The sequence below is a fragment of the Cyprinus carpio genome, chromosome B22 (genome assembly GCF_018340385.1).
Source record: "Cyprinus carpio isolate SPL01 chromosome B22, ASM1834038v1, whole genome shotgun sequence".
Taxonomy (NCBI): Eukaryota; Metazoa; Chordata; class Actinopteri; order Cypriniformes; family Cyprinidae; genus Cyprinus; species Cyprinus carpio.
Window position 1 is genome coordinate 26,470,385 of NC_056618.1, and position 19,288 is coordinate 26,489,672.

Here is a 19,288-nt window from a genome sequence, read left to right on the forward strand (position 1 = left end):
GACGAGGGCTAAAGAAGAGAAATCAACCACCTCCCGCTCTGCTCAGTTCGTTTCAAGTGAAAATGTAATGCCCTGTGTCAATTTGAAACTCTGGAAGAGCTACCCCTTTAGCACTTTTCCTCGGTCCAGGGGCGAAGTCGGCACTTATTAAAGGCGCGTAGTGCAGGGTCAAAAGCGGCAAGCCAGCAGCATACGATTAAAATGTAATGAAAGGAATCTCGGTTGGAGATTTGGAGATTTTATCCCCATTGATGTGCTGTTGCATCAGACAGCGTTGCTAATAGAGAATATACGCTTTAAGCCATGAAACCTCAAAACTGCACGACCATTATATGGGTGGACATGGCCTTATGTGCTGATCTGAAATTAGGCATTATTCATTTGAGATTTTCATTTACATTTACATTTTACATTTAATCATTTAGCAGACGCTTTTATCCAAAGCAACTTACAAATGAGGAGAACAATAGAAGCAATCAGACCAACAAGAGAGCAACAGTGTGTACCTGTAAGTGCTGTAACGAGTCTCAGTTAGTCTAGCACATTACACATAGCTAGGCTTTTTTTTTTAAAATTGGATAGGATAGGTAAGTGTTAGTATTAATTGATCAGGTACTGGCAAAAAAGATGTGTCTTTAAGATGTTTTTTTGGAAATGGTTGCTCAAATTGAGGTCATTCCACCTCCTGGAAAATGTCTGTGAGAGTGATTTTGTGCCACTTTGGGATGGCAACAGAAGCTTCTGGAGGGTGCATAAGTTTGAACTAGCGAGTTTAGGTATATTGGTGCAGCGCCAATTGCTATCTTGTAGGCAAACATCAGTACCTTGAATTTGATGCGAGTGGCTATTGGCAGAGGTGCAACGTGAGCTTTTTTCCAGCTCGTTAAAGACCACTCTCACTGCTGCATTCTGGATCAGAGGCTTCAGAGTACATGCGGGAAGGCCAAATTTAATACCATATTGTTGGAGATATAAAGCTTATTCCTAAATTGATTTTAATATTTAAATTTTAAAGGTTTGGTCTTTCGAAATACCAGTCCTATAAAGACTAAAGAATAAATTGGCAGTTGTGCCAAAAAAGTCTAAGTTTGATAACTACTAGTCGAAACAGGTGCACTTACACATGCAAGGAATAAAGTAGCAAAAAAGGCATTGTGCAGAATAAAGTTGCAATTTTAATTTAGTTACAGTTAACCTTAATTAATGCTTTTTCTTTACCATTCATTTTTTATAAGACTAATCCTAAAGCATCGACAGTAAATTTACAGCTGTGCAATTAAACAAATGAATAAACATATTTATTTATTTAAAAAATACATTAAATTAAATATCAATTGTGGGAAATAAATTTGCTTTTTTTAAGACTAAATATTAAAGCATAGAGAATAAATTTACAGTTGTGCAAATAAATGATTAAACAAAAACTTAAATTAAAACTTAATTTAATTTAAAATATTGCAATTGTGAGAAATAAATTTGCTTTTTTTGTTGTTTTTTTTAAAGACTAAACCTAAAGCATAGATGGTAAATGTACAGTTTTACAAACCAATAAATAGATAAATAAATAAAAATCACAATTGTAGCAAATAAATTTGAAATTGCAAGAAATTAAGAAATTTGAAATAGTTGCAATTGTTAGATTAAGTAGCGTATATGAGAAACCGTTGCAATTATGAGAAATAAAGTTGCAATTCTGAGATAAAACATAAAATAAAGTTGCAATTTTAGAATTTTAAAATAGTAACATTTGACGTTAATGTTTTTTCCTTAACCATAAAGTTTTTTAGAGACTAAACAAAAGTTTTTTGTCTCTAACAAAAAAATAAAGAGCAAATTTGCAGTTGTGTGAAAAAATAATAATTGTGGGACATAAATTTGCTATTACGATAAATTAAGTTGTAGTTCTGAGAAATAGTCACACTTGTTAATATAAATATTTACAAGAAACAGTTGCAATTACAAGAAATCAAGTTGCAACTGTGAGATATAACGTTGCTGTTGTACAAAACAAAGCTGCAATTTTGAGAAGTAGTTACAGTTACAAAAACACATGTGTTTTCCTAAACCTCAAAAATTACTAAATACACTTATACAGAAAAATAGTTGAAACACCTATCAAACAAAAATTATCTACAAAACCCAAACAAAAACCACAATAAAAACCAAAAACAAAAAAACCACAAATGCAACAAGAAACATAACCAAACAACACCACCAGTAACCACATAGCGCTTTAAAACCACACCTTAGCAACAACATTCTACCATCATGGCTGCGAATTTCGCACAGACTAGCAGCACTCATGTTTTCTTCAGAAAATGTAGAACTCTAGTTTTTATTTGTAGTAGTAGAAGACGCATTTGATTTTAGACCCAGTAGCGTTTTCGTCATCATAACCACGGGGCGCTGCATGTGTTATGGCCGCATTCTCTGACACCCAGAGAGAGAGAGGGACATGGAGAAAGAAGAAGCAGGAATTAATTGGGGTTTGGAGGTACAGTGAACACTGACCTGTGGGGAGATTGGGTTTGAATCTGTCACTGGGATCTTGGTGCCGTCAGCATGGTGGCTCTGCTGGTCTCTCTTTCTCTCTCTTTTCTCACACACACACAATCACACACTTCTCCCCTGCTGGAGACAGTTCCATAGCGCCGTGTAGACCTGCTGGCTGGCAGAATTTTTAAAGTGCATGGAGGTTTAAAGACAGAAACCCCTGGGGAGGAATCCCACCAGCTTGGAGAGAGAAAAGGGGGAGTTTGCTGTCTCTCTCTCTTTCTCTATTCCTGTCTTTCTCTCACCCTATCTCTCTTTTCTCTATCTCCGTCTGTCGGTCTGTCTGCCCGGATGCCTGCCTGTCTATATATCTCAGTTCTCATGCTTTCTCTCTCTCCCTTTCCTTCCTTGTGCCTCTTTCTCTCCTTTTCTTTCTCCCTCTATTTCTCGCCACATATCTTTCACACCCCCCTCCCTCCTTCATCCCTATAATGACAGAATGAAGAAATGCTTTTCACTCGCTCATCCGGAGCACCGCTTAGTTCCCACTCACAACATCTTTCTCTTACCCTTTTCTTTTTCTCTCTTATTCTCCTTCCCTCCCTCCCATTCTTGTCTTGCTGTTCCCATCTAAATATTCAACTCTAACATTCACATCACCTAGTAACATTGGCTACGTTCATGCTGCAGCTGAATGTGGCACGAATTGGATTTTTTTTTCTCACAGATGTGACAGATCAGGTTTATTTTTTTTATTTTTTTTTTCATGGAAGCCCGTTTCAGAGTAAAAAATAAAATGTGTAGTTGTGGGAAAGTCGTTGCAACGAAAAGCAGTCACAATTGTTCGATAAAGTAGCATGTGTAAGAAACAGCTGCGATTATGAGAAATTAAGTATAGTTGTGAGATAAAAATACGGAATTGTGCAACATAAAGTTAAAATAATGTAACGTAATTATAGTAGTTAGATAATTACAGTAATAGTTGTGAAAAATAACATTGCATTTGTACAAAATAGTTTCGTTTGTGCAAAATAAAGTCGCAATTAAGAAAGTTACAGTTATTAGACATGAAGTTGCAATCTTGAAAACTGGTTGCAGTTACCAGAAACAGTTGTAATCGTGAGTTATAAAGTCACAATTTTGAGAAATCAAGTTATTTTTTGGAAACAGGTGAATACAGTTTTTACATGACAGTTTAAAGAACAAAAATATCAGTGAATATGGCATTTAAAATAATTCCAATCTGCCAATTATGAAAAAAAAGGTTGCAGAAATGAGATATAGTGATAATTGTTAAAGTAGTTTATTATTAGTAGTTATTAAATTAAAAAAGTAGCATTTATTAGAAACATCTGCAATATAGTTACAATTTTGAAACATACTGTGCGAAACAACAACAAATAGTTGCAATTTTGTAAAATAAATTTCTAATTGTGGAAAATAGTCGTAATTGTGCAAAATGAAGTTGCAATTGAGAAATAGTTACAATTAAGAGACATAATGTTGCAATTATGAGACATATTCACAATTGGCAGAAATGCTCGCAATAACCAGAAATAGTTGTGATTGATAGTTATATAGTCACAATTTTGAGATTGTGTGTGTGTGTATATATATATATATATATTATATATATATATATATATATATATATATATATATATATATATATATATATATATAAATTACAAATATTGCCTTTTTTTTCTCCCCATTTAAATCCAATCTGGCCCACTTTCATTTTGGAAATTTCAATAAACAAATTTCAATAAATTTCTTGGGTTTTTTTTTTTTTGCAATTTTTTATTTTTTTTCATGTTCGTTGTAATGGCACTTTTGAAAGCAACTTTGTAGATGTCCTCGGGTATTTGAAGAATTTCTGGCTCTGATTGCCATCAAAATCGGGCAGTTTGGCTTGGGGTATGAACGTGATTGTTATTCAGAAGCTGAGTGAAGCAGCACATCCCCTGATATCTGTTGCTGCTGATGCCAGTGCTGAATCTTCTGCTCCCATCCAGCCCAAGAGAAGCTCCCTTCCTCTGCAGGGAGTTCAGGGAGGGAGCGGTAGTGTCTCCTGGTAGCGTGGGGCGGTAATAAATGCTGCTGGTGGAGGAGAGAGAGATAGTGATAGGAGAAGCTGTGATTGCAGGCCTCCGCAGTGGGACCAGGGGGGAATGGAGACCGCTGTCTCATTGAGTGATATCCCTGTCTCAACAGTAAATAAATAATGCAGCCTGCAGAGTTCACCCTGCCTCCTCCAGTGAGTTGTAAATGCATTAGCTGTTTTATATTCTTTTGTCTTGGGAAAATGGTTGGGAGGGAGGCAGGGAAAGGGGAAAAAACAGTACAACCAAACAACAGGAACGATAGCAACTCACGTTACACCTCTTCACACGATTCAGCTCTCCTCCCAGAGCTCGCTTTGGTATAGTCCCCTGATCACTTGGATGAATAGTAATAAAACGGTGAGAGAAAAAGGTTTGTAATGCACATGCGTACCAAGATTTAGAGCTAATAAAACCTAGAGGCGAATCGGGAGAATATTATTGCCAATGCCATGAATGGATTTGAAAATCGCTTGAAGCGAACATGAAGTCAAATCAGTTTCTGGTACTTTTAGTATTATTTACATTCAATCTAAACTTGTTCTGCCCCGAAATTATTTTCTTGTTTGGCTGACGTTATCAATCTTTCATTCAAAGGGACGGTTCACGCAAAAAAAAGGAAATTCTAGTCATTTACCTACCTTGGTGTCATTCTAAACCTACAAATAAACCCAAACAAATAAAATCAATTTGTTTTGGACCCCAAGTACTGCAAACTTCATTTTACCCCATTGACTTTTATTGTATGGACAAAACATTCTTCAAAATATATCTTCTTTTGTTTCCCTCTCAGCTTGTCACACCAAGACCACTTTTTAGTTAAAATCAAGTACTGCAAACGCCATTTTATGTTGACATTGAGCAAAAGAAATAAAAAATTTACAATCTCATCCATCCCAATTATGGCTTGCACTTATTTAACTTATTTATTTCTTAAGACCGTTTTAATTGTGTTAAGAATGCATTCATTCAGCTGCATGTTGTTGTTACAAATATTGCCTTTCGTCTAGTCCGAATGTTATTTCCAGTCTGAATTCCATTGCAAGTACCTGTCAAGCAACTCGGATTGACAGCAGGGACCAGCGCTGACTGGCGTCAAGCAGGCCAGACCTGCGACAACTTCTGCATCGGCGAAGGAGACAATTTTATTTGCGTAGCATCCGTTTGCATACGCTTCTGCAAAATCGTGCCGCAGCTTGGCATAAACACTTGGGGGGAAGCGCCTATAGGAGTTAATGATAGTAGCAGTCACATACGGCAGCATCGGGCTTGCGTACGCGTGACAGCTTTACTGCCGTACAGTCATCCGCCGCGCCACGACACGGTGAGGATGTTTCTGCTGCTGCCAACGTTCCTCTCTTGCCTGCCAGAGCCTTCAATCTTCTCGCCGCTCTCTGTATCACACACTAACTCTCTCACTCTGTCTTCCCCCATCACCACCATCGCCTCCCACCGAGAAAAACAGCAACCAGTCATCATCCACGCCTGCATATATATGCAAACAAAAACAGACACCCTCGCACATACACACACATTGAACGATTAATTTTGTTTTAAAGGGCAGGTACGGGTATGGAAGCTGCATTTTAACTACCCAGCTGCCCACAAACACACTTGCGCCGTTTATTTGAATGGTCGCAGCTTGTTACAATTTTTAGCAGAGGATCACTGGCAGTTCCCCATGGCTAGTCTACAGTGCAGGACTGGCCAGACGTGGCTAACCCATATGGCTATGGAAATTCATATGCTGCTGGTGCTAGGACTCTCCCTCTGGGGCTGTGCGGGAAGGTAAAACCCTAAAGGCTGGGCATCCTTTTGCCCCCCCCATTTCTATCCTTCCCGCACCACCTCTGAACCCCTGGTGCAGCTCAGCCATTGTTCCAACAATCTGCCGTCACCTCCGTCGTCCCCACACCTCAAGCGAAACGATCAATGAGCTAATGGCTGCTAATTATTTTAGCCTCTCATCACCCTCCCCTTTACGTCGGTTTGAAGTCGTTTCCCTTTACATCAATTCGTTTGCCAGCTACTGTTCTACATAACGAATAGTTATTTGAATAGTTATTTCATTAGTTTGCTCAACAAATCGTGCAGTTTGTTTTTAAAAAAAAATTTTTTTACTCTTCTAATCAATTTAGGATTTTCATCTGGCAGACAAAAATCATGAGAAAAATTCATTTGTCGGCTACTGTTCTGCTTAATGAATATTTAGTTGAAATGAGATACTGTCATCTGATTAACACAGTTAGTGCAACAAACCATGGATTTTGAGAAAAGGTGCGCTTTTACGTTTCTAAACGATTGCACTTTCGCCTGGCGGACGAATCCCTTAGATTAACATTAGAGCTGTATCTAGGGACTAGAATATTATAGAAGTGTGGAGTTTTGTGGCTTTTTTGACTTGAGACACCTAGCAACCATTTAATAATTAATTTAATAATGCAATCGTTTGCTCATTTGTTTGCCAGCTACTTTTCTGCTTAATGAATATTTATTTCAATCAGAGCCATTTGATCCGATTAACAGTTTGTACTGCCAAACTATGCAATTTGTTGAGAAAAGGTGTGCATTTACTATTCTAATCAATTGCACTTATGGTTTTCGTCTGGCAGACGAAAAACTGGTGGAAAATCTGTTAGACTTACATTAGAGCTGTATCTAGGGACAAGAATATCATAGAGACATGGAGTATTTTATATCACATAATCCTCTTTATCACATCATAAGCCTTAATTAAGGCTTGTCTTTGAATGAAATGTGTTTAAATGTGAACAGTAACATAATTTGAATGGCTCTTAATGTCTTTTGTTTTGTTTCATTCTAGGAGGTCCTGCAGACAGTGCCTAAGTTCTGCTTCCCATTTGACGTTGAAAGGTAGGACATCCTTCATGCTTCCGGGTAAAGAAGTTAATAGACGTGTGATTTGGGAAAATGAGGATGTTTGTTTATCCAACACGCATTCACACACGCACGAGGCTGTCGTAAATGACTCACAGGGTGGAGCCGCACACCTCCTTTGCTTCTGCTTCTGTTTCTAATGTCAGACCTTTCACTGAGAGGTCCGTAGAAATAAAGCACCTTTATAGAAATTAAGATCTCCGCCCCGTTAACAATGTTTGTTTGCTTGTCTGTCCTAACTGGCATGATGGTAGACACGTCTCCTGAATAAATGTGTTCTTCTCACAGCGGTGTGTGTGTGTGTTGGCTTGTTTGCTCTTGGAAATGAAAAATGGAAAGCTCTGTTGTATAGTTTGTGCTGTGTGAGAAGTTCACTTCCTTCCAGCTGAAGCTTTGTTGCTGCCATCTAGTGGAGATAAACTACACTTGTCACCCTTGGTTCAGTTCCTACAACCTTAAATGTAATGTAAATGAAATTAGTGAATGCACGGAACAGCTTTTCTGATACTTTTCATCATTTTTACTCAGATATAAGTAAATTTGGCTTTTGAATGAAATGTGAAAATGCTCAAAGTTACAGTTAATGTCTAACACAGTGTTTCCATTGAATATAATTGATGTTTATACTTGAATCAAAAAGATTAAATAAATTTCCCCCCTCTCTGTTTGGTGGGCTGCAGAGTGTCCCAGACTCAGGTGGGCCAGAACTTCACATTTGTGCTCACAGACATTGAGAGCAAGCAGAGGTTTGGTTTCTGTCGGCTGACATCCGGCTGCAGGGTCTGCATCTGTTTGCTCAGGTAAGAGATCTTTATTGACGCTTTTTTATTCATTTATTTATTGCACTGTGAATCATTTGCCAATTTGCATTCATATTTTCATCTGCATGAATAATGGGAGATTTCACGCTCATAATACACTATTAATATATCACAAGTTTAATGGATTGAAGATACATTTCTTCAGAAATTAAATTTTTCCTGTTTTAAGGAAACTAATTCCAAATCAGTTCTAGATTCTGAAATCAAGGGATTCAAAGCAAACAATACTTTACCTTAATGAAATAATAATATACACAGACAGGAATGCTCTTTTTGTTTGTTTTTTACATCATAATATGATGGCAGATGCTTTCATATTTTCAGTCTGAGCTGTTCCACTGAGAATGGAAAGCTGGAGATTGAAGACTGTGTGTTACATAAACGATAAACCAGTGTATTTAATAATACAAATGCTTTTAGTAATTCAGAGCAGCTCAACTGGGACATATCACATTTTTTTTCCCTCTCCGTCTACATGGTATTGATGGACAATCGTAGGTTTATCATTGTCATGATGAGCTCCTGTCGAGATCTCTCCTCCTCCCACCCTGGCCAGGATGGCCTTTGTGTGTATGTGTGTGTGTGTGTGTGTGTGTGTGTGTGTGTGTGTGTGTGTGTTTCTCTCTTTCTCTCCCCTCGTTATTCAGGCACAGAGGCATGCCGGAGACGGTTCCACCAACATAATTATGCATGAAGCCCTGCTGCCAATTAGCAAGAGTCTCCCTGTCCCTTTCACTGAGTTTTACATGCTAATTCATTTGACATATGATGTATAAAATTCATTATGCATTCTGAGTAGTTTGCATGACTTCCTTCATTCATAATAAGAAATGCATTCAAAGTTTTGTTCCTTTTTTTCCCTTTAAGACTTCTTTTGTTTATGTCATCTATTTTGAAAGAACATGGTCAAATGTAACAAAAGACCTAACGAAAGTTTGTTTTTCTCCCACCTTCTGCAGAAGGATAGGAAACATTTTTTATTTTTAAAATAAATGTGTGTGTGTGTGTGTGTGTGTGTGTGTGTGTGTATATATATATATATATATAACAATATATACATATAAAAACATCTAGGAACATAAGTAATTGTATAAATTGTTTATATTTAATGTTTTATTTAAAATACTAAATGTCACTTCATAATTTATTCTTTTTAGATCTTCTAGGAACATAAGTAATTGTATAAATTGTAAAATGTTAGTTTTTTTTGTAAGGGGCGACTTTTTTCTTGTTCACACACGTTTAGGCTCTACCAGAATATAAAAGAAAAGTAAAACAGTTTGTGTCCTTGTGATTGTTGAAGTGCTGGGACTGTAAAATTGTCACCTAAGCTTACACGAGGAAGTTGCCTAATGAGAGGGACAGTTTTATATGGACAGCCCTTTGTAGCTTTGGAGGTTTAGCCCAGGCCAAATAGGCCAGGGTTCCTTCAGGCCAAACCACTTCAAAAACACAAGCGTTTCGTTTTACCCCACCCTCTCCACCCATCCGGGTTTTGGACACTCTGAACGCATAGCCTTCGGACATATGCGAGACCCCAGATGAAATAGACCCCCTCTCTCTCGCTCTCGCCCGTTTTATTTGATGGCTGAGACCCGACTTGGCGACTTCCTCAGACAGCAGAGGTTTTCTTCAGTTAGTGGCCATTTAGCGATATTTCTTTCCCTCTGCTGAACATAAAACTCAGGAAAAGTCCGGGTGTAATCGTATCTCATCCTGGGAAGGATACAAGGTGCAAGCTGACTTGCTTTTAAGGCTCCTAAATACCTCCAGTGATTTAGAATGCATGTTGATTTAAGGGCCGATTAGATCATACAAGCGTATAAGGCCGTGCATGGAGTTTAATACTTCAAAATAAATGCATAATATGACTTTAAACTGATTTATAGAGGAATTGTGAAGTTTAGTGATTTTTTGTTCTAAATCAGTCAAACTTTTTTTTTTAAATTATATAATCAGCATAACAGTTTTAAAATGAACAATTTTATGATTTTTTCCCCTTTTTTGCTACAACTACACCTTCAATTTTTAATATTGACCAATAAACAATAAATAATATAATATTATAATATTTTTACAACACAGACAACACACTGTTCTAAATAAAAAAAAAAAAAAAAAAACAAAAATTTTTTTTAAACTTTTTAGTCTAAAAATAGAAACCCAACAGCTGTCTTGACAAAAGCTATGTTTCGGCTCAGAAGTAGTACTCAAGTAGTTCGCACTTACTTCTCGAAAACACAAATAAATCTTTTCTAATCATGTCATGACCTACGCATTCTCTCATTCACTGGTGGTCAGTTTCTGTCTTTTTTTTTCTGGCTATCAAACCGTTTGCTAGAGCTTATCTGATGCTTCTGGCTGTGGAAGCAAGGAGCTCGAGTTTGTTAGGGATTGCCAGTAAGCCACAGATAAGTTGGTTTACTCTCCGAATACACACGGCGCTAGAGAAGCTAAAAGGGCCGTTGAGATTGGCTCGTCTCAGCACAGTTCAGCATGATGAATGTTCCTCTATCAGAGGATTTGCCGAATACAAACACATTTTTACTTACTAGCTGTGAAGAGATTGGGCTGGGGTGCCGTGCTCCCCTCAGCCTATTTATAAAAAGTTAAAACAAGAAGAAAAATGGTGTGCTTCTGCTTTATGCCTTAAAATAAAAATGAATCCAGGATTTCGCGAAAGGTATTCCTTCCTGGATGTCTTCATAAAGCTTATAGAGCGGTGATTTATTTGACTTTAAAACAAAAGATTTACATGCTCTCATTTAAGAGTATAATGAGTGTTTGTGCTCTCCAAGGCCTGCCGCGCTTTTCTGACAAGAACAGGCTCCTGTTTAAATCCCCTTCACATGTGAAAAATGAAGGATTAGCATCCAGGAGCCTCGCATTTTAAAACAAAGAGTGAGAGAGAAAGATAATGATTTTTCTTTGTTGTGCAATGCAGCTTGAGCAAGGTGCCGGTCGATTGCGATATTTCAAACAACCCATCATGCTTACCAAAACAAGATCGTTTTTTTCTCATCCATCTAGAAATTTGCATAGACACGTTTAATTTGGAATAGTGTGACCTGGTTTGCGAACGTCGTCGTGCACGTCAAAATATTGGCATGTTAAGAGATGATTGTTTTAGGTTAATGGTCACCCAGACTTGAAAGTCTCACGCTTGAACGCACGTCCCTGGGAACGCCGTGCCACTGGCCCCTTACAGATTCGGCAATATGAAAATTTGCACTTTGTTGTGTTTTTTGTTGTCTGTTAATTCCAGTCTGCTGGAGAGCTCACTGACCCATGGAAGGATAAAAAGGGGAAGAAAAAAAATAACTTGTGCTATATGGTTCAACTGGGATCAGACGATAAGCTTGTTCTTCTTTCTTAAAAATTCCCGGATCTATTAATTCAAGCTTCTTCTTTTGCCAATTAAAGTAGTCAAGCATTAGCGACAAACAAAAGTCGAAGCTTTGCATTTGAAAAGAATAGCTGATGTAATCGCTCTCGGTTAAGTGTGAGATTTCAGACCGAGTCGAAATGCATGTTGTAATCACGCCTACATACCGGGAAAGAAAAAGTCAGAGCCTGCTAGCAGGCCGCATTTCTTCACTAGATTGCATAACAAAATAAATGGTGTGTGTTCTTACAACCTTCAAGCCAAAACAACACATTGGCCACGTTCCATCTTTTAAGGCCTGTCAACTTTGCCAAGATTCTGTCAGGCGGCAACGCACACAATGTTGCAGATATTCTTGGCTAGTCATTGTGTGATTAGTTAATACACATTGAAAAGGTGTGAATTATTTTTTGTACTCCTGCTAGGAAATTAATTTTAGGGAGAAAAAAAAAACAAAAACGGTGACTAGGGGTGGGCGATATGGCAAAAAATATCATATCAAGATTTTTTTTTTTTAAATATCACGAGTCACGATTTTATCACGATTCTTTGTCATGTTGGTTTTACTGTTTTGCAAGCAAATATTATAAGGACAAAGCCTTTCAAGGTAGCAAAATATAAAAAGGAATGGCGGATATTTAGGCCAAAGTGGGCGAAAATAAAAAACTTTGTCATTATTTTATCTTTGTTATTAAAAATATGAACAATGATACACATTACAAATGCACATAATATACAAATAAAACAAACCATGCTTTATTTTCAGGTGAAATGCATTTGAATGAAACTGAATAAACAAATATAAAAACAAAACACTATATTAAAGCAACTGTATTAAAGTTTTTCAGTCAAGAATAGTGAGTGATTTTTCTGTTGTTTAAAGGAATAATTCACCCCAAAAATTCTGTCATGGTGTTTTATTTTTATACCACCATTTACTCACTCAAAAGTTGTTTTAAACCTGAATGAATTTCTTTCTTCTGCTGAACATAAATGCTATTTTGAAGAACATGGAAAACCAAACAGTTGCTGGTCCACAGTGACTTCCATAGTATTTCCTATCAAAGTCAGTGTTGACCAGCGACTGTTTGGTTACCCACATTCTTTAAAAATATCTTCTTTTGTGTTCAGCACAAGAAAGAAATTAATACAGATTTGGGACAAGGTGACAGTGAGTAAATAATGACAGAAATACTGTCCCTTTAAGAGCCGCATGCATTTAGTATACAAGCATATACGTTTCTCTCTTAACTGTTTACTTTCATTTTAGACATAAGTCTATATGTAAACCTTGTGTGTTTTGACATTATTAGCGCAAAAGGTAACTTAGTTTAGTAATCAGGCGCTTTTTAACCAGTAAGGCTTTAAAGCAGATGCAAATAATGTACTTTTGTGATTAGCAGAACTGCAGCTGATAGAATGTGCGCTATAGCACGATAATACGATATTTCTTCAAAAGCAGATCGTGGAGACATTTTTATCGTCCACACCCCTAACGGTGACACGTGTAGTACGACGATGAGGTTCAGGTTGTGCATCTGGGCGCAGCATGCTTGTAAACCATCCCATCCCTGGTTTATTACAGGCTACAGTGGACCACTCGTGTTTTTGTTGAAGAAACCAAATACTTTTATTTAGCCCACTCTGTGGCTGGAATGTTTAAAATGCAAGTGTCAGCGAGTACAAAGAATGTGATAATAAGGTTCACTGTAGTTGAAAATGCTCGAAAGCCCACCAGGTTAATAGTCAAGGTGAGGAAGAATTGGCTGTGGTGGATTTGAGAATATTATATTCCTCTTTTGAATGAGGCTACAGTGTTTTTTTATAGCTTTTTTCCTTGTGAAGTGTTCTAATAAATAATTGTTCAATGCATTTTTCTTCTCTTTTTATTTTGACAGTTATATCCCATGGTTTGAGATTTATTATAAGATGCTAAATACCCTTGCAGACTACTTATCAAAACACCAGGTAAGTTAAGGGAATCTTCAACTTGTTTTCACATGAAAACAGTACACATGAATAAAAAGATTTACACAGAAATGTGCATTAAATCTTGTCATTTAAAACTATAATTAATGCGATAATTTATTTAATAATGGATTTATGAACAATTTTACACACTATCACATTTCATGCACACTTTTTTTTAAGTTAAAGTTGCACATTTCTAAAAAATGGTTTTTATTTACACAAGAATATGAATTAAATGCTGCAATTTACACAAGAATTAATAGTTAATAAAACCATTCTTAAATTATCACTTTTAACACAGATTTTTAAATACTCTTACACTCTGAAAAAAAAAAAGAGAAAAATTATAACACATACGAATGAGTATAAAAGGTTAACACAGAATTTGCATTAAACAGTAAAAACTTAAATTTTCAAAATACATAATTACAATTCTAAAACATCTAATCAAAAATCAAAATTTTTCTCAGTACAGACTTACATTTTTAAAAGAGCTAATTTGAAGTCTTCAACTTGTCCTCAATGAGCAAAAATTTGCTATATATATATATATATATATATATATATATATATATATATATATATATATATATATATATATATATGCCATTCAAAATTTTCTTCCAAAATGAGCATTTTTTATCAGCCTCCTGTGTGTAGATTCAGTAATTTCACTTTAATGGCAATGAATACGTTATTTTCATTGCTATTAAAGTGAAATAACTGAACATAAAATGCCTGAGAAAATTCTAATTTTAGAAGAAAATTTCAGACGGCTCTTAGAGGCTTTTGCATCTGAACTCTTCATATATATATATCTATTATTATTATTAAGAATTGCATTAAGTATTAAGTACCCTTTCAGACTTTTTAAAACAAGTTGAAGTAGCACATTTCTCACATGGATTTGTGATTTACACAGAAATGTGCATAAAATGTGGCAATTTATGCAAAAATGGTTATACGAGCTACACAAATTTGTATAAGATGTGATACTGTAAATCGTTATGTAAATATGAATATGTAAAATCATTCATAAAACCGTTCTTAAAATATCACATTTCATGTAAATTTCTAAATAGACGACTTCGATAAGTGAACAGAAGTCTTCAACTTCATCATAATTTATTAAATGTTAACACAAATTAAGAAGAACATTAATTGTTACCATTTTTGTAAAATTAATGCTCTTTTTTTAAATACTCATGCAGATGAAAGCGTTAGAAAGACAAAACATTATGGAAGTTAAGAGTTAAAATTTGAAAATGTAAACAGATCAAACAGTATCTGTAATAACTGTAAATATTTGTAATTGTAAAAAAAAGTTTTCTCTGAGGTCACTGGCTGATTGCACAATGCCGGACCCCCTGTTGAGAAAACGGCTAATGTCCTAAATAGCATCGAAATTACCCACGTTCCTGCCATCCAGCTTATGAGTCACAAGTGCCACTGCAAAGCAAAGCTTGAGTGTTTTGTTTTGTGTAAAGACAAAAGAAAAAGAAAAACGTCATCTATAATCCGTCTCAGCGAAACAGGCACAGTTGGTTGGTTGCGCTTTGCTTTGCAGTGTTGTTGACATTTAACAGACCGAGCATCGAACAGGAAGTCAGTCCTTATGATATACGGGAAAACAAATTGTCAGGAAATACACTGTGCCAAATCGTTTTGATTTTTTTTTCTTTCTAAAAGTTTCACAGCAGTAGGAGATGAAGAAAAGTTTGAATTAGGAAAAGGGGATGGAAATATTATGCTTGCATCAAATGAAAAACAGAGTCTGTGTGGAGCCAGCGTCTAACTGAAGCGTTCGGAGTTTCTCTATCAGTCTGGTATCGTTCAGTTATGTGTAACGGAGCCGCTGAAAGAGAAGTGAGAAAGTCCAAGCCTCCTCTACACAAACAGATCATGGGCTGAGTACACTGGGAGTCACGGGGGTCGGGAATTAAGCCGTTAGATCCTCGGTGTCATCGACCCGTTCCATTACCAAAAGTATGCATTCTTCACATTTCATGTTGTTCATTATGTGAAGTACGTTCTCTGTGTGATTTTTATTTAAGGCATTTAGCAGATGCTTATTCAATGCAACTTTCAAAGTCATTTAACTTCATTTATGAGACTGTAGCGGTCAACAGATGGTAAAACTGCAATTCAGAAAGTTTTCTTTTGGGAAAAGAAGTGCTACTTGTAAGTAAACACAGTACACATTGTACAAACACATAAAAATGACAAATAAAAAGCCTGTAGAATATGTTTCTAAGCAGTAGACACAGTGTATTTAATAACAAAACAACACGTTTATATTGTGCGACTTTACAAACAAGCGGCACCAAAATTTGCATTTAATGAGAAAATTACACGTTTTTATTGTGCATGGCGATTTTATGTCAAAAATTTTTTTTTTTTTTACAAATTATTTGTTTAATAATTCAGCAGTTCAGCAATTTGAGATTTTTATTTGAATTAGATTTTTATCTGTATCTGAGAATTTTATATAAATTGTATTTGCATAAAATTTAAAACGAAATTTACATGAAATGCGACAATATTTACATTTTGTACCAGTAGTTTATACCAAAATGTGAATTAAATGTGACAGTTACTTTAAAAATGGGCCTTATTCATGAAATGCGAGCACAACAAATGTGTATAAATAATTACTAAAACTAATTTAAATTGTTGCATTCAATTTAGTGCATAAATTTAGATAAGAATGAACTTATGAACAGTTAAAAAAAATTATTGTGCCCAGTGCTTTTTACAGACTGTCATTTGCATTGAATATGTCAATATAAGAATGTTTTTGCTAATATTTCAAAAATGAAAGTATTTTGAAAGAATATTGTTTTAAAATATAAATTATGATATGTATTCATCTATGTATTTAAATTAATATAGTTAAATAAATCTAAAAACAACAACAAAAAACAATAAAACAACAACAAAAAATTGTTACTTGAAATAAATAAACATTAAATGAAACAAAATATAAAAACCTATTTACGCTAATTGCGAAAGGCAACAATTCTCTTTTAATTGAGTTTAACTTGATGTACTAAAATAATTAAAACAAAAAAGAAAAAAAAACACTTATAAAAAAAAACTAAAAATGAAAAAAAAAACTAAAAACTAATAAACAAAAATTAAAATTTTTTTTAAATATATATTTTACTATCACCCCCCCCCCTTACAATCTGTCAAAAAAATTAAAATAAACTAAACTCTAATACACATAAATGAATTGTTTGAGCGAGTAAGCATGATCGGGTTTACTTTTGTCATTGCATTCCGCGTGAGGCGGCGTTGACTGACGAGGAAGGACAAGAGCGCTGAAGGTTTATGGCGAGGGTAAATGAAGTGTTTCCTCAGGCTGTGTTTCTGACCATGCGTGTGAGCATCCAGGCTCTTGCGACAGCGGCTCGCACACACACACACCCACACACACAGCCATACATGCTGCAAGCTCTGGCCACACAGCTAATCTGGGAACTTGCATACAAGAAAAGGGCAATCTAAATATGTGCCTAACTATTCGATGTCAGACTGTGTTTTAACAGCAACGCCATCGCTATTCTTCAGCAAGTTTGAGAGGGTAAATTGCACTCTTGTCATAAAAGCTCGTAAAAGCTTAGCGTTATAATCCTGAGGCCTGTTTTGTGGCAAAGCTTTTCTCCAATGGCTTCTAAAGCCGCCCGCTCTGAGCAAGGACCTTTGGTTAATTACGAACAGCCAATGTTCGCCATAAATCATCCCCGGAATAATAAGCGTCTGCCGCAGCCTAGCTTACCGTCTCTTAACCTCAGGATCGCTCGTTAAATGTGTGTCAGTCGGATATATTTCTCTTCTGCAGACTGCTGTAGGAATACTTTACGCCAAGCACTTTAAATCATGGAAGCGCTGTGCTGTTCCGTTGTTTTTCTTTTGCGCTCCTTTGGTTGTGTTTTTTTTTTTTTTTTTTTTTCATTTGTTGGTTTTTCATATTTGTCTTTTTTGTCCTCACAGGAAGAAGACTTGAATGACATGTTGGAAACGCTGCACACCTACCCGGTGCCAAAGCCGAATACGCCAGTGAATCTGAGTGTGGTAGGTGCTGGGGAGGGCTGACACTTTGTTTAGAAACAGAAGTGGGACCGCCGGCCTCTCGCTCTGATAGCAGACGCTGGACAGAGTTACACATGATCAACACTGCTGTGACTCAACAAACACAGCAGCAATAGTGTAGATTCAACAACTGCCAGTCAATGACAGACTGTCTGTCTATTGTTTAGTCATTCTATCTATCTATCTATCTATCTATCTATCTATCTATCTATCTATCTATCTATCTATCTATCTATCTATCTATCTATCTATCTATCTATCTATCTATCTATCTATCTATCTATCTATCTATCTATCATTGTTCTGTCATCCTGTTGTTTCTTTCAGTCTGTCATTCTATCTATCATTCTTTTACTCTGTATCTCATTCCATCCATCTTTCCATCCATCTGTCAATATTTTGCAGTCTATGTCATTTTTTTTTTTTTTTTTTTATTAAAACAGTCTGTCTATGTGTATGTCTGTCTGTCTGATCTCTCCATCTAATCCATCTATATTCTTTCCTTCATTTTTGCAAAGCAACCACTTACATTTTGCCAGTGGGCAAGTAGTGCAGGATCCAGGAAGCAGACAGTCGGTGAGTGGAGAGTGAGTGTGCTGAAGGGAGAGGGATGAAAAGAAGGAGAGAGAGAGAACGGGGCAGTTCTGAAATTTGGAGCCGCTGCCCTAATCACATGGGAGACAGCTCTCCAATTTTGCCAAATAAACCAGCTCTATTCTTTTTTAAAATTATGGCAAAAACCCATCCTGGGTCTTGTTGTCAGTTTTTTTTCTTTTCTGGAAAACAATCAGACTTGCTAAATGATTCATGCTCTTCCACACTGCTGTATTCTCTTTTCAAATATCCAACGTTTTTTTTAATTAAAAGCAAAAGGCAATTATGCTCAAGAAATCTCCTTGATGCTCTGCCCATTAGCCTACATTTATCTTTTTGTTTAAATATGGATAAAAAAAAAATAAACACTGCACTCTAGAATATCTGCTCAAGAACATTGCATTAAAACATCATCCAGTGTTTTTTTATATTTTTGTTCTTTACATTCACTAGTTGTCATATAGTTATATATTCATATAAATTTATCAGTATAATTAAACATTCAATAAACTGCATTATAAAACTAGTGTTTGCTATATAGTTAAAATGTTATATGTTTTATATTAACATAATCATATATTGAATAAATCTAAAACATATTTATTTATTAAGTTGACTCTAATGAACTTGACATCACTAGTTATAAAGCTTGCTGTTGCTCAGGATTAGTTATCAACAGTTTGCCCTTAGCCTGTAATCTAAAAGCCCATCAGGTCATCCGAAGGGGTTTCTTGGAATTGTCTTTACCGTCTCCCAGCAGGTGGTGGGTTCACTAATCAGCGTCATGTTCCGCTTTAACTTCTCTGAAGTTAAAATGATTGGCAACATGAAATGTTTGTTCGCTATTGGAATTTGGGAAGAGGGCCTTGGTGATAGGAGAGGTTTCCATCAACACTGTGTGGGCAGTAATGTTTAAATCCGGTGTG

The 19,288-nt window shown here is 36.0% G+C and overlaps 1 protein-coding gene across 1 annotated transcript in view; it reads left to right on the top strand.

The window, feature by feature from the left end:
- dennd1b (DENN/MADD domain containing 1B) overlaps nt 1–19,288 on the top strand; it is a 104,640-nt gene that overhangs the window by 34,224 nt on the left and 51,128 nt on the right. Inside the window, exons 4-8 of the mRNA XM_042749558.1 lie at nt 7,423–7,472; nt 8,177–8,296; nt 13,601–13,670; nt 17,670–17,750; nt 18,285–18,344. Coding sequence (XP_042605492.1) covers nt 7,423–7,472; nt 8,177–8,296; nt 13,601–13,670; nt 17,670–17,750; nt 18,285–18,344 — 381 coding nt within the window. The remainder of the gene's footprint in view (nt 1–7,422; nt 7,473–8,176; nt 8,297–13,600; nt 13,671–17,669; nt 17,751–18,284; nt 18,345–19,288) is intronic.